General features: G+C 45.5%; 1 protein-coding gene across 2 annotated transcripts in view; it reads right to left on the bottom strand.

The window, feature by feature from the left end:
• itga11a (integrin, alpha 11a) overlaps positions 1 to 15,305 on the bottom strand; it is a 152,655-nt gene that overhangs the window by 50,125 nt on the left and 87,225 nt on the right. For both annotated transcript variants that reach the window (XM_084337751.1, XM_084337752.1), the window contains 4 exons: positions 14,950 to 15,093; positions 9,137 to 9,340; positions 8,573 to 8,703; positions 391 to 557 (listed from right to left, as the gene is read on the bottom strand). In XM_084337751.1, coding sequence (XP_084193877.1) covers positions 391 to 557; positions 8,573 to 8,703; positions 9,137 to 9,340; positions 14,950 to 15,093 — 646 coding nt within the window. The remainder of the gene's footprint in view (positions 1 to 390; positions 558 to 8,572; positions 8,704 to 9,136; positions 9,341 to 14,949; positions 15,094 to 15,305) is intronic.

Genomic DNA, 15,305 nt, shown 5'->3' with positions numbered 1-15,305 from the left:
AATCCATATTATATGAAGTACAAGCTGTATTCTCATTTAATAATCAATTCTTCCCCTCACAATAATGATCATGGTATTTCCAAAACAGTAGCATGGTATATTTATATCATGAGACCAGAAATTATGGATATACCATAATAATACCATCAGTATCATGGTTTAAATTAGATATACCATGGTATTATTTAAGTACAAAATTGGTTCCATGGTGATACATGACTTTTAACATGGCAGTACCATGGTAAATGACAATGGCTGGTACCATGGTAAAACAAAAATGACTACCATGATACTTCTTTTTATAATTTTTTTAATGTTTTTTAACAAACTTCCCCAAAAGAGCAAATATGAGAAGACTGATACTACAGATATTTGATGTATGTGTCTTACCAACTTCCTGTGTAGGAGGAATGACTGTCCTGGCAGTGACATTGAGACACACTATGGCTGACATGCAGGTCACGTCTTTGCCTCCTCTGCGGCAGTCCTTAACAAATATGTTGACCTTGCTGGGCTCAAACCTGATACTGGCATGTATACGGATAACACTGCGTGACCTGTGTGGAAAAAAAGAGTGTTAAAGGTACAGTAGGAATCTGTGATTGACCCTTATCACACGGCAGCCATTTTGCTCTTATGTCATGCTTTGGTTAGGTTCCTTTCCAACTGTTCCCTTTGAAACAGGGTGGAAAGGCGTGATTTTTTTCCGTAGCCGCAGTTTGCAAAGATGCTCTCTGATTGGCTAGCCCGCGTACAGTGAAGACCCTCTCTGATTGGTTTAGCTTCGAAGGGCTCTGGGATAGAAATGTCCGCCTTGTATTCTCTGCTTCGAAGTGGTTATGCTTTGGCCCTCTTTCGAAGTGGGTTATGCTTAGAGTTAGGTTTAGGGCCCTAACCTTATAACTCTAAGCATAACCCACTTCGAAAGAGGGCCAAAGCATAACCACTTCGAAGCAGAGAATGTATATGTACAAGGCGGAAGAGACCCTTCAGAGCTAAACCAATCAGAGAGAGTCTTCGCTGTACGCGGGCTAGCCAATCAGAGAGCGTCTTCGCAAACTGCACCTACAGAAAAAAATCACGCGGTGGAAAGGAACCCAACCTGAGCATGAGCAAAATGGTCACCGTGTGAAAACGGTCAATGCTCTCAAACAGGCAAAAGAGCCCTGCTTGGTATTGCACTGTTTACATTTTTTGTTTTGGTCTGATGTGTGACTAGGAGTTTAGTGGGGATAAGGCATTGGTTGCTATTGTTGGCCACACCTCGGGATCTGCCAAATGAGGTCTGGAGAAATTCACAGCATTACTATATAGTTAGTAACTTATTATACTGTGAATTTCTCCAGACCTCACTTGGCAGAAAACTGATGTGTGGCCAACAATATCAACCCTATCCTCCAAGCCACAAGTCAGAGCAAAATAATAATAATATTATTATTATTATTATTATTATTATTATTATTATTATTATTATTATTATTATTATTATTATTATTATTATTATTATTATTATTATTATTATTATTATTATTATTAAAACAAAAAGAAATTAAACAATGTGTAATACCATACAATATATATATATATAGGGCTGGGACTTTATCGCATTAATTTAGATTAATTAACGATAGGTTATGAATATAACCGTAGTTCTATGAATACTAGTGACGCTCGGCGTCATCTGCACATATCTCACTTTGTGCATATGCACTGAATAAAAACTCACAATGTACCTTTACATACCAACATTTGTCTGGCCACACCCCTATCCGCTACCTTCATAAGCAGGTGTGTGGCCCCACACTCGCCTCCTTCCCAATCTGTCACCACAAGGCAAGATCAAAGGCCGCAGTGGCGTCTAGATGCTGAGCGTCACTAGTATTCATAGAACTACGGTTATATTCATAACCTATCGTTCTATATCATACTAGCTTCCGCTCAGCGTCATCTGCACAACGGGAGCTGAGCGGGAACTTGAAGCTCGACAAATGTACCCCACTGAGGCCCCCCACAACCATCAGAACCGGGGAGGACCGAGCCCCCCGACCCTCCCTAATGGAGGATACCCTCCCTATTGGAGGACGGGAGGGAGACGGATCCGACCGTGCGAAGAGAAACTCGAGCAACTCAACGCAGAGGGTGAGCGGACCGTGGCTTGACCCCATGACTACGCACACGCACAACCCGCATGCCACCAGGGAATGAACGGAAGGAACAAACCTCGTTACCGACCCCCAAAATCACGGGGTCAAGAGCAAACTCAACCACGTGGCAAGGCCGTAGCAGCGGAGCGCGAAGGAAGACCCAGACCCACTGAAGGGACTGGATCCCCCGGAAAAAGGGGGCCCGGAGAGGTCAACGACGCCACAGCATCAAGACCTCACCAGGCGGTCACTAGTGACACCGCCCCCCACATCGCCAGCGTATTCGGACAGGGCCCATCCAAGAGCGGGCCCTTCCCCCCACTAGCACGCTGCCTGGCACACTGACCCTGGCACACTCAGGCAGTCAGCATGGCTGTAACTCGAAGCACTCAAGAGGCTACACTACAGCGGGAGCAGGCAGCGCACCGGGGAGACGACCTCCAGAAGGGGTCGATCCCTCAATCCAGGAAGCAGGCATTTGACCCGAGTCTGGAGCACTGCGGACGAGACAGGCACCAAAGGGGTCAACTGAAAACAGCACCCCGGCGGAAGGGGCGTATGCTGGCATTGTTGCGCACCATGACAAAGCCTCCACCAAAAAAACCCAACCAGAGGGGTCGAGGCAGAGAAGGCTGACACGATTGGCAGATGTCATGAACGTGCAGGGGCACACTCAACCGGGTAACCCGGGAGTTGACTCCGCTCCAACACACCAGGGAATCAACCAACCTCTAGGTACCATATGCGGTGGTTGTTCCTATAACCCCTCAAGAAAAAACTCCAAAACACACCTGCGGGTATACACTGGCTATACCGCAGTACAAGTGTTTCAGTTTTCAAAAAGGGGTTATCCCAGGCCTACGGGTCGACGAAACACAACTTCGGACCAGGCCTGGCGGACCGGGAAGCACACAGGGATGCCAGAGGAGGTCCATAAGACCACCCCAACAGCCCCCTCTTCGCCATGCGTAAAAAGAATGGAGAACCAGCCCCTTTATGATAGCACAGGGTACAACAAGTACCCAACAAAGGGTCTCCATAACGCCCAACCCTGTGACACCCGGGCCGACCCGGCATTTTTCCCCCTGAAAAAAGCACAAGTCCCTCAGGGTACCAGAACAGAAGATCTGCGTCCCCGGCGGACAACGGATTAACTGACCTGGACCAGCGTGACCAGAACCAGTCCTGTGCCCTAATCACGCCGACATCCCCACTCCAAGAGAGGGGGTAGGTACGCGTGTCGATCTAAAACATTAAAGACGGCGCCACCCAGACGGTCCCATTTGTACCGCGCTCAGTGGCCCACCCCAAGGGCGTGAGACCCCTCTACCTATGTTTTGATCTATTCCGTTAATATCCCCCAGATATGAACGAGAATTCGTCGAGACCTAGTAACAGGCGCTCGGAAGAGAAAACCTCCATCCCAGTTGCCCTATAAAAACGCTGTTTTAATAACGAGCAACCAAGGCGTACCAGCCTCATGCGTGATTCTTATCAGAAACACCCCGAGCCAGCACTATGTACGCATCGAGACCCAATCACATCAATGGATAGTCTAACACCAGACATTGTTCCTCCAAGTCGCCTGGGAGAACGACAAGGAGCCGTCGTGCTTCATGTTCTTTCCTCTTTTTATTAAAAAAGAAAGAAAACACAGACTGACATGAATCCCACGTGACGCGGCTGTGGGTAAATTTTTTTTTCATTTTTCTCACCACAGGGAGGAGACGGGAATCCTCAGAGAGACTTCCCACGTGAGCCATGAATTGAAAAGTCAGGTAACATTGAGCCATGTGACCAACAGACTCAAGTTACACATATATCGAGCGTAGCAGAACACCAAGTTCCTACGCTCTGCCCCGACAACTTGACAATAACAGAACCATATATGGGTCTGAAAAAACTCACGGAAGCCATCGTCCAATAGAAACGTGCCCAGTGACGTATTCTATGACGGGGGGAATCCCATGACTCAACTGCCCGTGATAGGTGCGGAGTCAGGGAACCCCCCCCCCCCCGCCAAGCTGCCTAACAGCTTGGCTGGACCGAATGAAAAAGAGGAACAAAAAAAAAAGACCAATCAGAAGAGGGAAGGAGGGGTTTATCCGGTACCCCCTCGCAAGCCCAACCCTTGAATACGACAACAACAAATAGCTATGATACCTTAAGTAGCCAGTATGCTAATGAACAGCGCAAAGCTAACTCAATGCACGCTAGCCACAGACAAGTCTGTGAACAGGGTTTATAACAAGGTCAAAGTTTTATATGTGTGAACCCGACACCCGTGTTTATGTTGCAAGACACAGAAGATTTGATAGAGAGAGAGAGCGGCCTGAAAAACCGCGGTACCTTTACACACACAAGCATTACTGTAGACCAACACAACAGTGTTGCGGCTCAATATCACTGTTTAAGCAACAGAGCACACAACTAACCTCTACCTTTATGTGAAGAACCTAATCTTCAGGTCGAGGCAGAAAAAACCTTTTTCAACCGTGTGTAAGCTGCAGGCCTTGCTTAAGCTCTATATAACATGAAATGTAGCGACCAACAAGACTATAAGTCTAGCCCTTCTATCAAACCCACACTAGCGAAGGTACTCTTTCGTATCCCCATCATATGTAGTGAATAAACACACAGTTTGTAACAAAATACAGTCCCTCCTAGGAGGGACCTTTTATTTTAGACAAAAATTATATGTTGGGCCGGGAAGGGAACAGGGGGAACCAATAGAGGGGAAAAGTCACTAGCGACGCCTGCCACGAGCCGCTCGGGGTTTGCCACCCCGGGGAGCCCCGGAGGGACGGTAAAGGACTGGAGGCTGGTCTCGACGATCCCTACCGCACCTCCGAGCGTGGATGGGCCGGCTGCAGTGGCCGAGGCGCCCTCTCTCCTTTTGGCCTTCTTCGCTGAAGGACCAGCAGTGGCGGTGGTAGCACCGGCGGCTTCGGCGGCGGAACCTCGATGACGAGCCTTCCGTCTGACTCCACCGGCGACATCGGGCGGGGGGAAATGAGGCTGGAGCACGGAACGCTCCTCCTGCATTTCCCTGCAGGTTGAGGTCATCAGCTGCAACGCCGACCTGAAGAGCCCAACATCGGAGAGGGGTGCCGTCAGAAGTGGAGTCCTCTTCCTCTCCGGCACACGCGCCTGCTCCAGCCAAAGGTGGCGCTGGGCTAGAGTGGCCAGGGCGCGTACTTTCCCAGCGGCGACGGCCTGCAGCTGGATCAGATGCAGGATGGCTCCTGCCGCCTGGGCGAGCTGATCACGTTGCACTTCGGTCAGCTCCGTACCGCCCGTCATTATCCCGGACATGAATCTCGCCAGCTGCGCGATGTTAGACGTGGCAGCCAGAGATTGAGTCGCGGAGATGAATGACTGGTCACTCCAGTAAGCCAACCGCCTCGCCGATTTCCCTTGGGGAACCGGCTTCCTTAAAGGCTCCCACACCACCTCAGGACAAAGGAGAGCTGCCATCGGCCTATCAAGCCGAGGCACCCCCTCCTTCATACCTTCTACCAAACCCACCACCCTCGTGACTCGCAGGTAGGCGGGGGTGAGGCCCGTGATGTGGGAGACCACCTGTCCCTGATGGACGTAGGCCTCCATCGAGGGGAAAAATGGGCAGACAACGCCTGTCTCTCTCACAGGACGACGTTGCCATAGATGACCTATGAGATCATCAGGGACAGGAACAGACAGTGGCTGCGGCAGCGGCACGCCGTTTGCGACTGCCGCCGCCGCCATGAGCTCGGGGAACAAAGCACACAGTTCCCCCTGCACACTTTCCCCCACCGAGCTCGCGTCCCTCACATGCGGCAGACTACTGGACATCGCAGAGCCACATTCCGATGTGGCTGATAGCAGGGCATCCCGCCTCTGAGTCGGAGGTTCTAACCCAACATCAGCGTACGAGGGACCCCAAGGAGACCTGTCACCCCCTGCCAGTGTAACCTGGACGGGAGGCGGACATGTCTCCACCGGGGCATCAAACAAGAACCCGTCTGCCTCTACCATGTAGTCCTCAGTTTCCATCGGCCACGGAGAAGCAGACGCATTCTCATCCGGCTCCAGCAACTCCCCAAAACCAGGCCGTTCGCGTCTACAAGCCACCATCTTACGACGGGAGCGAGCAGACGCAAAAAGCTTGCGTCTCAAATCCTCCGCCACCAGAGGAGCCGGCCGCCCAACAGCGGACGACTCTCCGGCGGCAAAGGAACCAGAGCAGGAACCAGGCCATCTCACAGGAGACGACGCTGGTGCACCAGCTCCTTGGAGAGGCAAACTACCCACCGGACGCCTACCGGGGGGCGCGGATGCTGTCCACGACAGTGGCGTCAACCTCGCTCCGAGACGTACGGCAGAGGAGGAAATGAAGAACCGCTGGTGAAGGGTAACGTTGCTAGCGCGACCCTCCGAGGTAAACATTATGACTTAGCTTTTTTCTTTGTAAAAGTATGAGAGAAAGAAAAAAGCAAGAAAAAATTTAAACACGTAACTCAACTTTCTTCAGCTTAATACCCTTGTCAAGTGATTGGTATACAGGCACTTTCTTGTGGTGAAAGTGAAGAAGGAGGCGAGTGTGGGGCCACACACCTGCTTATGAAGGTAGCGGATAGGGGTGTGGCCAGACGAATGTTGGTATGTAAAGGTACATTGTGAGTTTTTATTCAGTGCATATGCACGAAGTGAGATATGTGCAGATGACGCTGAGCGGAAGCTAGTATGATATAGAACTACAGAAAGAATTAAAAGTTTAAAAAATGTATGCATTTAATCGCATGATGATTTTTCTTTATTGTGTAACAATGTTACCTTTCAAAGGAGACCAGACTCATGCATGTGCTATAAGTATAACGTATAATAAATTGCAAATAACTTTTTTTCTTAGTCTGGTTTGTACATAAACAAATAAAAAAATAAGAGAAATTGAGATCAATCAAGAGTTTTTTTTTTCAATGGTCAACTGTTCTGGAATGTACTTGAAAGTACTGCGTTTTACTTTTACCTCGAAAGTGCTTGAGTTTACAAAAGGTCCTTTGCGTTATATATAGCCTACACTGTAAAAAAAAAAAAAAAATCACAGGGAATTCACTGTATTATTTTACAGATTACTTTTGTTTTTCTACTTTAAGTGTAAATGCCATAAAAAATACAGTAAATTACCTTTTATCAAAATATTAACCAATAAAGGTTGTTGTTATCTGTAAATGTATTTGATTTTACTGTAATTTGAAAGTAAGTATTTGGCAACCATTGATGCCAGACATTTACCGTTTTCTTGCAGCTTTTTTTCTTACAGTGTATATATTATTCCTAAAATTGCTGCACTTTGTTAAAAATTGCATTTATCTGTTGGTCTGTGTAGTAGCTAATACAGGAGTTTGCTGCTTAAACGTATGTATAATGTATATTCATTGATTAACTTGTATACCTAAATTCATTTGAATTGAAAAATTTAGCTTTTCGCATCAAATATTGATACGCGATTAAAATGTCATTAATTTCGATTAATTAACTATAAAGTCACGAATTAATTCGATAACTTTTTTTTATCGAGTCCCACCACTAATATATATATATATATTCCAAGCATATCAGTGAATCAAAGGATTTGAATGCTTAGACCACCATAGCAATAGCATGTATGAATTCTGAAAATGGATGTAGTTCCACATTTCCCATAAACCCTGTTTTTTTTTGTTGAAAAATTAGATGTTGCCCTTTGTTCCCATCCCCAGCAACACAGACCTGAAGTGTCGAATCGGAAAAGCTTGTGGATAATCTGTGGTCAAACTTTTCTGATTGACAGTTCAGGTCTGTCATGCATGCTTGTATGTGGTAGCTATAGCTTGTATCAGCCTGTGCAGCAAAGTGCAGCAAAGTTCATAATTCATTCATAATTAATCACAAATGTAACACTAACAGAATCCAGAGACAAAGTAGTAGGAGCCAGACAGCATGATTAGAGCCTATAGAGCTGTTTGGACGCCCCTACCAGGGATGACATGAGTGAGAAACAGGACAGCTTTTTGGAATAATATATTAGTGTCTGTCCCAATAAATAAACACTAAATATAACATAAGATTTTTCGGGCTAGTGGCATAATATAAATACAATATCAGGCTACCAGCTTGATAGTAGACTTGTTAGTTCTCATCCATTCTCAAAGGTCTCGTCATGTTTTTGCTGGTATGGACATTGAAAAATCCTCCACATAGGTACATATTATAGTCACTGAAACTTTTACTTTCAGTTACCAGAGCATTCAAATGTCATTGTTTTTGGAGAAATTGTGAAAGACCTCTACATCTTTGTCTTTAGTGAGGTGTATTTTAGGTCACCATAACACAAAACATAACCCTTGGATGAAATGTACTTTTGTCGATATAACGTTGTGGAAGGAATTTTGAGGTGAAATACCAACCAAAGGAGAACAGCAGCACCAAGGGAACCCACTGCCAAGTCCACTAAACCATCCTCATTCATGTCCATCATCCCATGGATACTGCGGCCAAAGTACTGCAGGCCCGGTGCCAAGTCTGCCGCAGCTATCCTCTGAGGAACAAATAAGTAGAAAAACCAAAGAGATGTGGTTGATCAGTTCAATAGTTTTGACAGACCTACCGTACTGGTGAAATTAATAAGAGATCTGCAGGAACCTCTTCATCATTTTTATCTTGGTGACCTGGTAAGATTACCTTTTTAGATGCCAAGTACCTCATAGACTTAGCCTACTTAGCCACTCTACCCTTAGTGGCGGCTCACAGGCATGGCACTTTATAAATAAAGTCATAAATGCTTTGCTAAGTGTTGCAATGCTTATTGTATACACTAGATTAGAACAACCATATGTTGAAGAGTTACTCACTGTGTAACTCACATTTTACAGTGCCGGTTTCACGATTGCTTACTGGATGTACACTAGGACAAAACACTGGCATTTTGAGAGTTGAGGTGAACACTTTTCTACATCTTTCACTGCTCTTACCTGTTTGTATTTGCGGAGTATTCTGTTGCGCTGGCTGAAGAATATGTAAATGGCTCCTTTGTGTTCATCCTCCAGTGGGGCTCCCACCACCAAGTCATTGAAGCCGTCCCCATTAAGATCAGGAACCGGAGCCAGGGAAGAGCCGAAGCGGGCATTCTGGCCACCATTCTGGATCTCTAGCACCCCCTCTAGGATGAAGCGGTTCTGAGGAGGGATGGAGGGAGATGCTTTTTTTTTAAATTATTATTTCGATTTTATTTAGACTGTTTTATTTTAAGCTTTATTTACTCATCATGAATGCTCTTCTTTCAGCAATGCCCTACTTCACACTCACACAGTTCCACGCATTCCCACCTAGGAGCTGCTCAGTACAACCACAGGCCTCCACTGTTGGCCAGCACACAGGCCTCCACTGCAGCAGCTGGGGTTGAAGTGCCTTGCTCAAGGGCACTTCATCAGTGGGGTGTTGAGGGAGCGGAGAGCTTTATATATTCACCCGTACCCATATTTACCTGCCGGTCTTGTGATTGAACTGGTGGCAACAAGCCTCTTTTTCTAACCTTTTGACCATCACTGCCCATGTGAATACCACAGCCACGGCTTGTACTGTATATACACCTTCTGGGTATACAGACTGGGGGGTGGCATTGAGCAGTTGGGGTTCAGTGCCTTGCTCAAGGGCATGTTAGTGCTAGTTGAGGGAGGAGAGATCGTTCTTCATTCACTATCCCCGGCTAGATTTCCTGTTGTTCCAGGGATCGCACCAACGACTTTCCTATCACAAGCTCACTCCTCTCCACACTACACTGCTGTGTCATAGCATGTATAATCACTAGGGGTGTAAAGGTACACGTATCCGTACCGAACCAAACCGTTTCAGTGTGTACCGTACCGTACCCAACGGCTGTGTAGTGTACCAAACGAATACAACGGTATGTTAACCACTAACGACTGCCCACCGGAGGCTGTTTTTTTTCACAATCTAATATAATAATAATTATTATTATTATTATTTCTTTTTTTACAAGTCGATTATTAATTGCAATATAGAATATTCGTTGACAGCCCTACAATTAGTTACTGCACACTACATCACCCCTGAGTGGAACATGGAAAGCCAAATTTTCCCCCACTATACCGAAAATCCGTACCGAACCTTGACTTCAAAACCAGAACCGTGGTTTTTGTGTACCGTTACACCCCTAATAATCACAGTTTCATCCATTAGAAACATGATGCTTACCTTATGAGTAATAAAAATAAAAATAAAATGTATACTCTGATCATGTTAGTTTTTGGATGGTAACAGTCCAAAATGATGCTATGAGAATACACTGTATATTTGTTTGTGCCTTTGTCCCTGCATGAAATCAACAACTGACAAAAAAATCCTCCAATATACTGCATGAAGATCAAAGGGAAGAATGAGTCATATGCACTATAAATATCCCCAGAGCTAAAGCAACATTCCACACACACATGGAGTGACAGACACAATAACATTTTGTGAACATCATCATGAAAACATGCCTGCCACACAGCGCTGTGTACTGTACACATATAAACAAAACAAGCTGTGCAGCGCACACATCGTCCAACAACTACAACTACATACTGTATGTCAAAGGGAATTCTTTCAAAACTGCCTGTATAGTCAAGGACATGGAGTGTCGGTCAAAGAACCTCACAAGTAGATCCACACCATGCCCTCTGGTATAGCTCTGTCCTGTGGTGTGGGTAGATCCACACCATTCCCTCTGGGACAGTGCAGTCTTCCAGTGGTGTGGGTAGATCCACAACGTGCCCTCTGGGATAGTGCAGTCTTCCAGTGGTGTGGGTAGATCCACAACGTGCCCTCTGGGATAGTGCAGTCTTCCAGTGGTGTGGGTAGATCCACAACGTGCCCTCTGCAGTGCAGTCTTCCAGTGGTGTGGGTAGATCCACAACGTGCCCTCTGGGATAGTGCAGTCTTCCAGTGGTGTGGGTAGATCCACAACGTGCCCTCTGGGATAGTGCAGTCTTCCAGTGGTGTGGGTAGATCCACAACGTGCCCTCTGGGATAGTGCAGTCTTCCAGTGGTGTGGGTAGATCCACAACGTGCCCTCTGGGATAGTGCAGTCTTCCAGTGGTGTGGGTAGATCCACAACATGCCCTCTGGGATAGTGCAGTCTTCCAGTGGTGTGGGTAGATCCACAACGTGCCTTCTGCGATAGTTCAGTCTTCCAGTGAAAGGACTTATTTGTGCCTCAAATGGGCTGCTGTCCCATTTATTTAGAAAACCCATAATGACCAGAGTTGTCTTAAACTCTCTCTCCATATTTCCCTGGCCTTTCCCCCCCCCCCCTCTGTTTGTTATTCCAATTACCTCAGAATCATTTTGAAAGTCAACTGAACATGTTGTCCTTTTAAAATAAATGGGCCAATAACCAACAAACAAGAGATTTCTGAATCAAGCAAAACCTCCAGTTTTAATTGTTTCCCTTTTTAATATCTCATGTTTCCCTTTTGTTTGCAGGTCTCTCTAATTTTTTATAATTTTTTTATTATCTTTTTCCTCCTTTTTTCCGTTTTTCTCCCATCCCAATGTTAGTCGTTATGTCAATTCCCAATCCCCTTCCTGGTCGTTGCGCACTCTACCCCCTACCGTCGGTCCGGGAGGGCAGAGACTATCACATGCTTCCTCCGACACATGTGTACCCAGCCCACCGCTTCTTTTCACCAGGCAGCACGGACTCTCACTGGGAGAGTGTAATGTGTGGAAGGTCACACTACCTCTCTTAGATCCTTCCCTTGCTGTGCAGGCGCCCTGACCGAACTGTAGGAGTCGCTGTATACAACGACCAGGACCCACCCTTGCCGGGTTTCCCACCCTCTAACACTGCCAATTGTGTTAGTGAAGGCCGGCCAACCCGGAAGCACCACAGCTGGATTCGATCCCACTGTCTCTGTGGTGGTAGACAGACGCTTAGTCCGCTGCACTACCCGGCCGCCCGGTCTCTCTCATTTCTATTGTTTTCCAGAATCCCTTCCTTTGAGTGAAGTATTTTGTGTATTTTGGGTGTCATTATGATCAAAGACAGACATAGCTTCTGAATGTTTCTTTGGGAAATTATTGCGGAGGATTTAGGAGAATTATTAGCTTGTGCGAAGTGAGATGGAAAATATCCACGGCTTTGAATACAATACGGCTTTTAAATCCACCCCGTCTGGAAAAACTCTGAGGGAAAAGGTAAAATTCCTCACCATTCTGACAAAAGGGAGCCAAGTATAAGGCCCATCATTAACCATGCGTATCATCACGTCACTTGCTGTCCCAGTATTCCTCATAATATATGACAAAGTCAGCAGGACGAAACATGAGATCACTTGTTTTTTCAGTGGAACCTAAGGGAAGGGAGTATAGACTCTGCTTCGCGGCTACCTGATCACTTAGACTGGGTGTGACAATGAGGGAGAGGGGGGGGGGGGGTTGTATTCATTGGGGTCTTTACTATAATTTGAACCATATGGTGGTCTGTGGAGAGCCCATCACAGATAACCATTTCACAGTGGCTCATGTGTACAACAGAGCCGGGACTCTGTGTCATAGAAAGAGAACGTGATACCTTGAATGAAATGTAGCTTTGGCTACGCTTAGACTGTGCATAATTCATTCAAGTTTGTTTAGCATCAGGCTTTTAGTTATTAGAACCCCTTCTATTGTTCGATCAGAGCCCCATAAATCTAGCTGGGGGGGGGGGGGGGGGGTGTTGCAACTTTGCACCAACATGTGTTTGATCTATTACACCACATTTTCTCATACCTAAACATGTTTGTAATTTGTAGAATTTGTACTGACTAAACCTCTGATGAGACTCGATGGTCCAGCAGTAGAGGTAAGAATGTGGCCAGATTCATAGTGAGCAGGGTAGCTTCATAGTGAACAGGGTAGCTTCATAATGATGTGGACTGTTGACATTCAGAATAATTAAGGTTTACCTTTTCAGAATGTCACTTTAAATGCCACATCCCATCAATTGGCTTTATCATGACAGGTATTTTTATGAACATTCTAATTGAAGTTCTAATTGTGTTCTAGTTATGTAACACAAGCTAGCTTTTGATGCTAGCAAGCTACCCATCAGCTACTCAGCTGATACATGCACCTTGAACCGGTCTTAGCTGATCTCACTGCATGCACATTGGACTGGTCTAAATTAGCTGATCTCACTGCATGCACATTGGAGTCTTGGAAGACTTTGGGAGGAACTTGTAATTCCAGAGAGAGAGAACGAGACCTGGCTGTTTTAGCTCATAACAACCAGGAAGACCCAGGAAACTCTCTGCCGCCGGTTCAACCCATTAAGAAAATGTTGTGTGTGTTTAAGAAAATTGTGAGTGTGTGTGTGTGTGTGTGTGTGCGTGTGTGCGTGTGTGCGTGTGTGCGTGTGTGTGTGTGTGTGTGTGTGTGTGTGTGTGTGTGTGTGTGTGTGTGTGTGTGTGTGTGTGTGTGTGTGTGTGTGTGTGCGTGCGTGCGTGCGTGCGTGCGTGCGTGCGTGCGTGCGTGCGTGCGTGCGTGAGCGCGTGCGCATGACATGTGTTTGTGTATCTACTAGGGCTGCCCTCTCATAGTCGATTAATCCATTACTTGATTGTTTTGGTCATAGTTGACCAATAATGTGTTAAGTTAGTAGGCTACAATTCGTTTTTTTCATACTGAATTAATTATAAAAAAAAAATTATAAAATGGGCGGCTGGGTGGCGCAGCGGTCTAATAGCTCGTCACCAACGTGTGAGACACCGGTATCGAATCCGGCTGTCAGCGCTGCCTCCGGCTTGGGTCGGCCGTCATACTGACTCAATTGGCAGAGTCAGCGGGAGGGGAGTCGATGGGTGGTAATCTGGTCGTTGTAAACAGCGACTCCTACAGGTCGGTCAGGGCGCCTGCACAGCAAGGACAGAAGATGTCGAGGGTAGTGTGAGCCTCCCACACGTTACACCTCGCCAATGAGAGTCCGCGCTGGCAGGTGAAAAGAAGTGGCTGGCTGACTCTGCATGTATCGGAGGGGACATGCGATAGATTCTTCAACCCTCCCTAAGACCGACCATGCGAGCAACGATCAAGACAGGGGAGGGGGGAATTGGCACGACTAAATTGGGATGGGAGACAAACAGAAAAAGAAAGAGAAAAAGTGGATAAAAAAAAAAGATTTAAATAAAATTTTAAGAAAGATAAACACACCACACAGCGCGTTTGCATTATTGCACGTGAGAAGGTTCTTGACTATTAGTCGACAAAACAGCCCTAGTGTCTCTGTGCACATGCCTCTGTGTACCCGGTAAGAACGAAATAGCTAGAAATAAATAAAAATATATTGATATTGTAATTATTACTTTCTTTTTAATTTATGGTTATTCAATCAATGTTCTCCATAATGACTGTATGTGTATGGTAATGGAAAGTATGATACAATAAATTGGAAATGTTCCGATTGACATTCACAAATATTATGGAATAAGAAAATACATATTATTTCCGTTTTAGTATTGATTTCTAGGCAACAAAATTATGTACCATGATTCACGATATCAGTATCACAAAATAAATCTACAATGCTATAACAATTGGCCTCTCTCAAACCCTGCCCTCTTTTCTTGATCCTCCAATCACAACTGTTGCTTCTTTCAGACAAACAAAGTGTGGACAAACAAAGAGGAAAGCAACAGTTGTGATTGGAGGATCAAGAATAGAGGGTGTGTTTGAAATAAGTCAATTAGATGATATTATATATACAGCCTTCAAGCCTTGTGTGTGTATGCTTGTGTTTACCCACCAGTTCCGTCACTCTGTATATATAGACCTTGCCCTTCTCCAACCCTCCACTGAAGAACATGGGCGCTGCCACCAGCAGGTTGTCAGTCACTCCGTCTCCATCTATATCCAGAGGGGCAATCTCACTGCCATAGTAAGAACCAATCTGTTGGACACATACATACATACTGTCTTCAGAACACTGGGTTATTAAGAAATTAACTTTGAAGCGGGCATGTCTTGAATATGATTGGGCGTATTTAAAAAAAAAAAAAAAAAATATATATATATATATATATATATATATATATATATATATATATATATATATATATATATATATATATATATATATATATATATATATATATATATATA

Source organism: Notolepis coatsorum, assembly GCF_963971535.1.
Source record: "Notolepis coatsorum genome assembly, chromosome: 20".
In the NCBI taxonomy this organism is placed as follows: Eukaryota; Metazoa; Chordata; class Actinopteri; order Aulopiformes; family Paralepididae; genus Notolepis; species Notolepis coatsorum.
The sequence above is the reverse complement of the archived record's forward strand: the minus strand, read 5'-3'. Positions and strand labels throughout refer to the sequence as shown.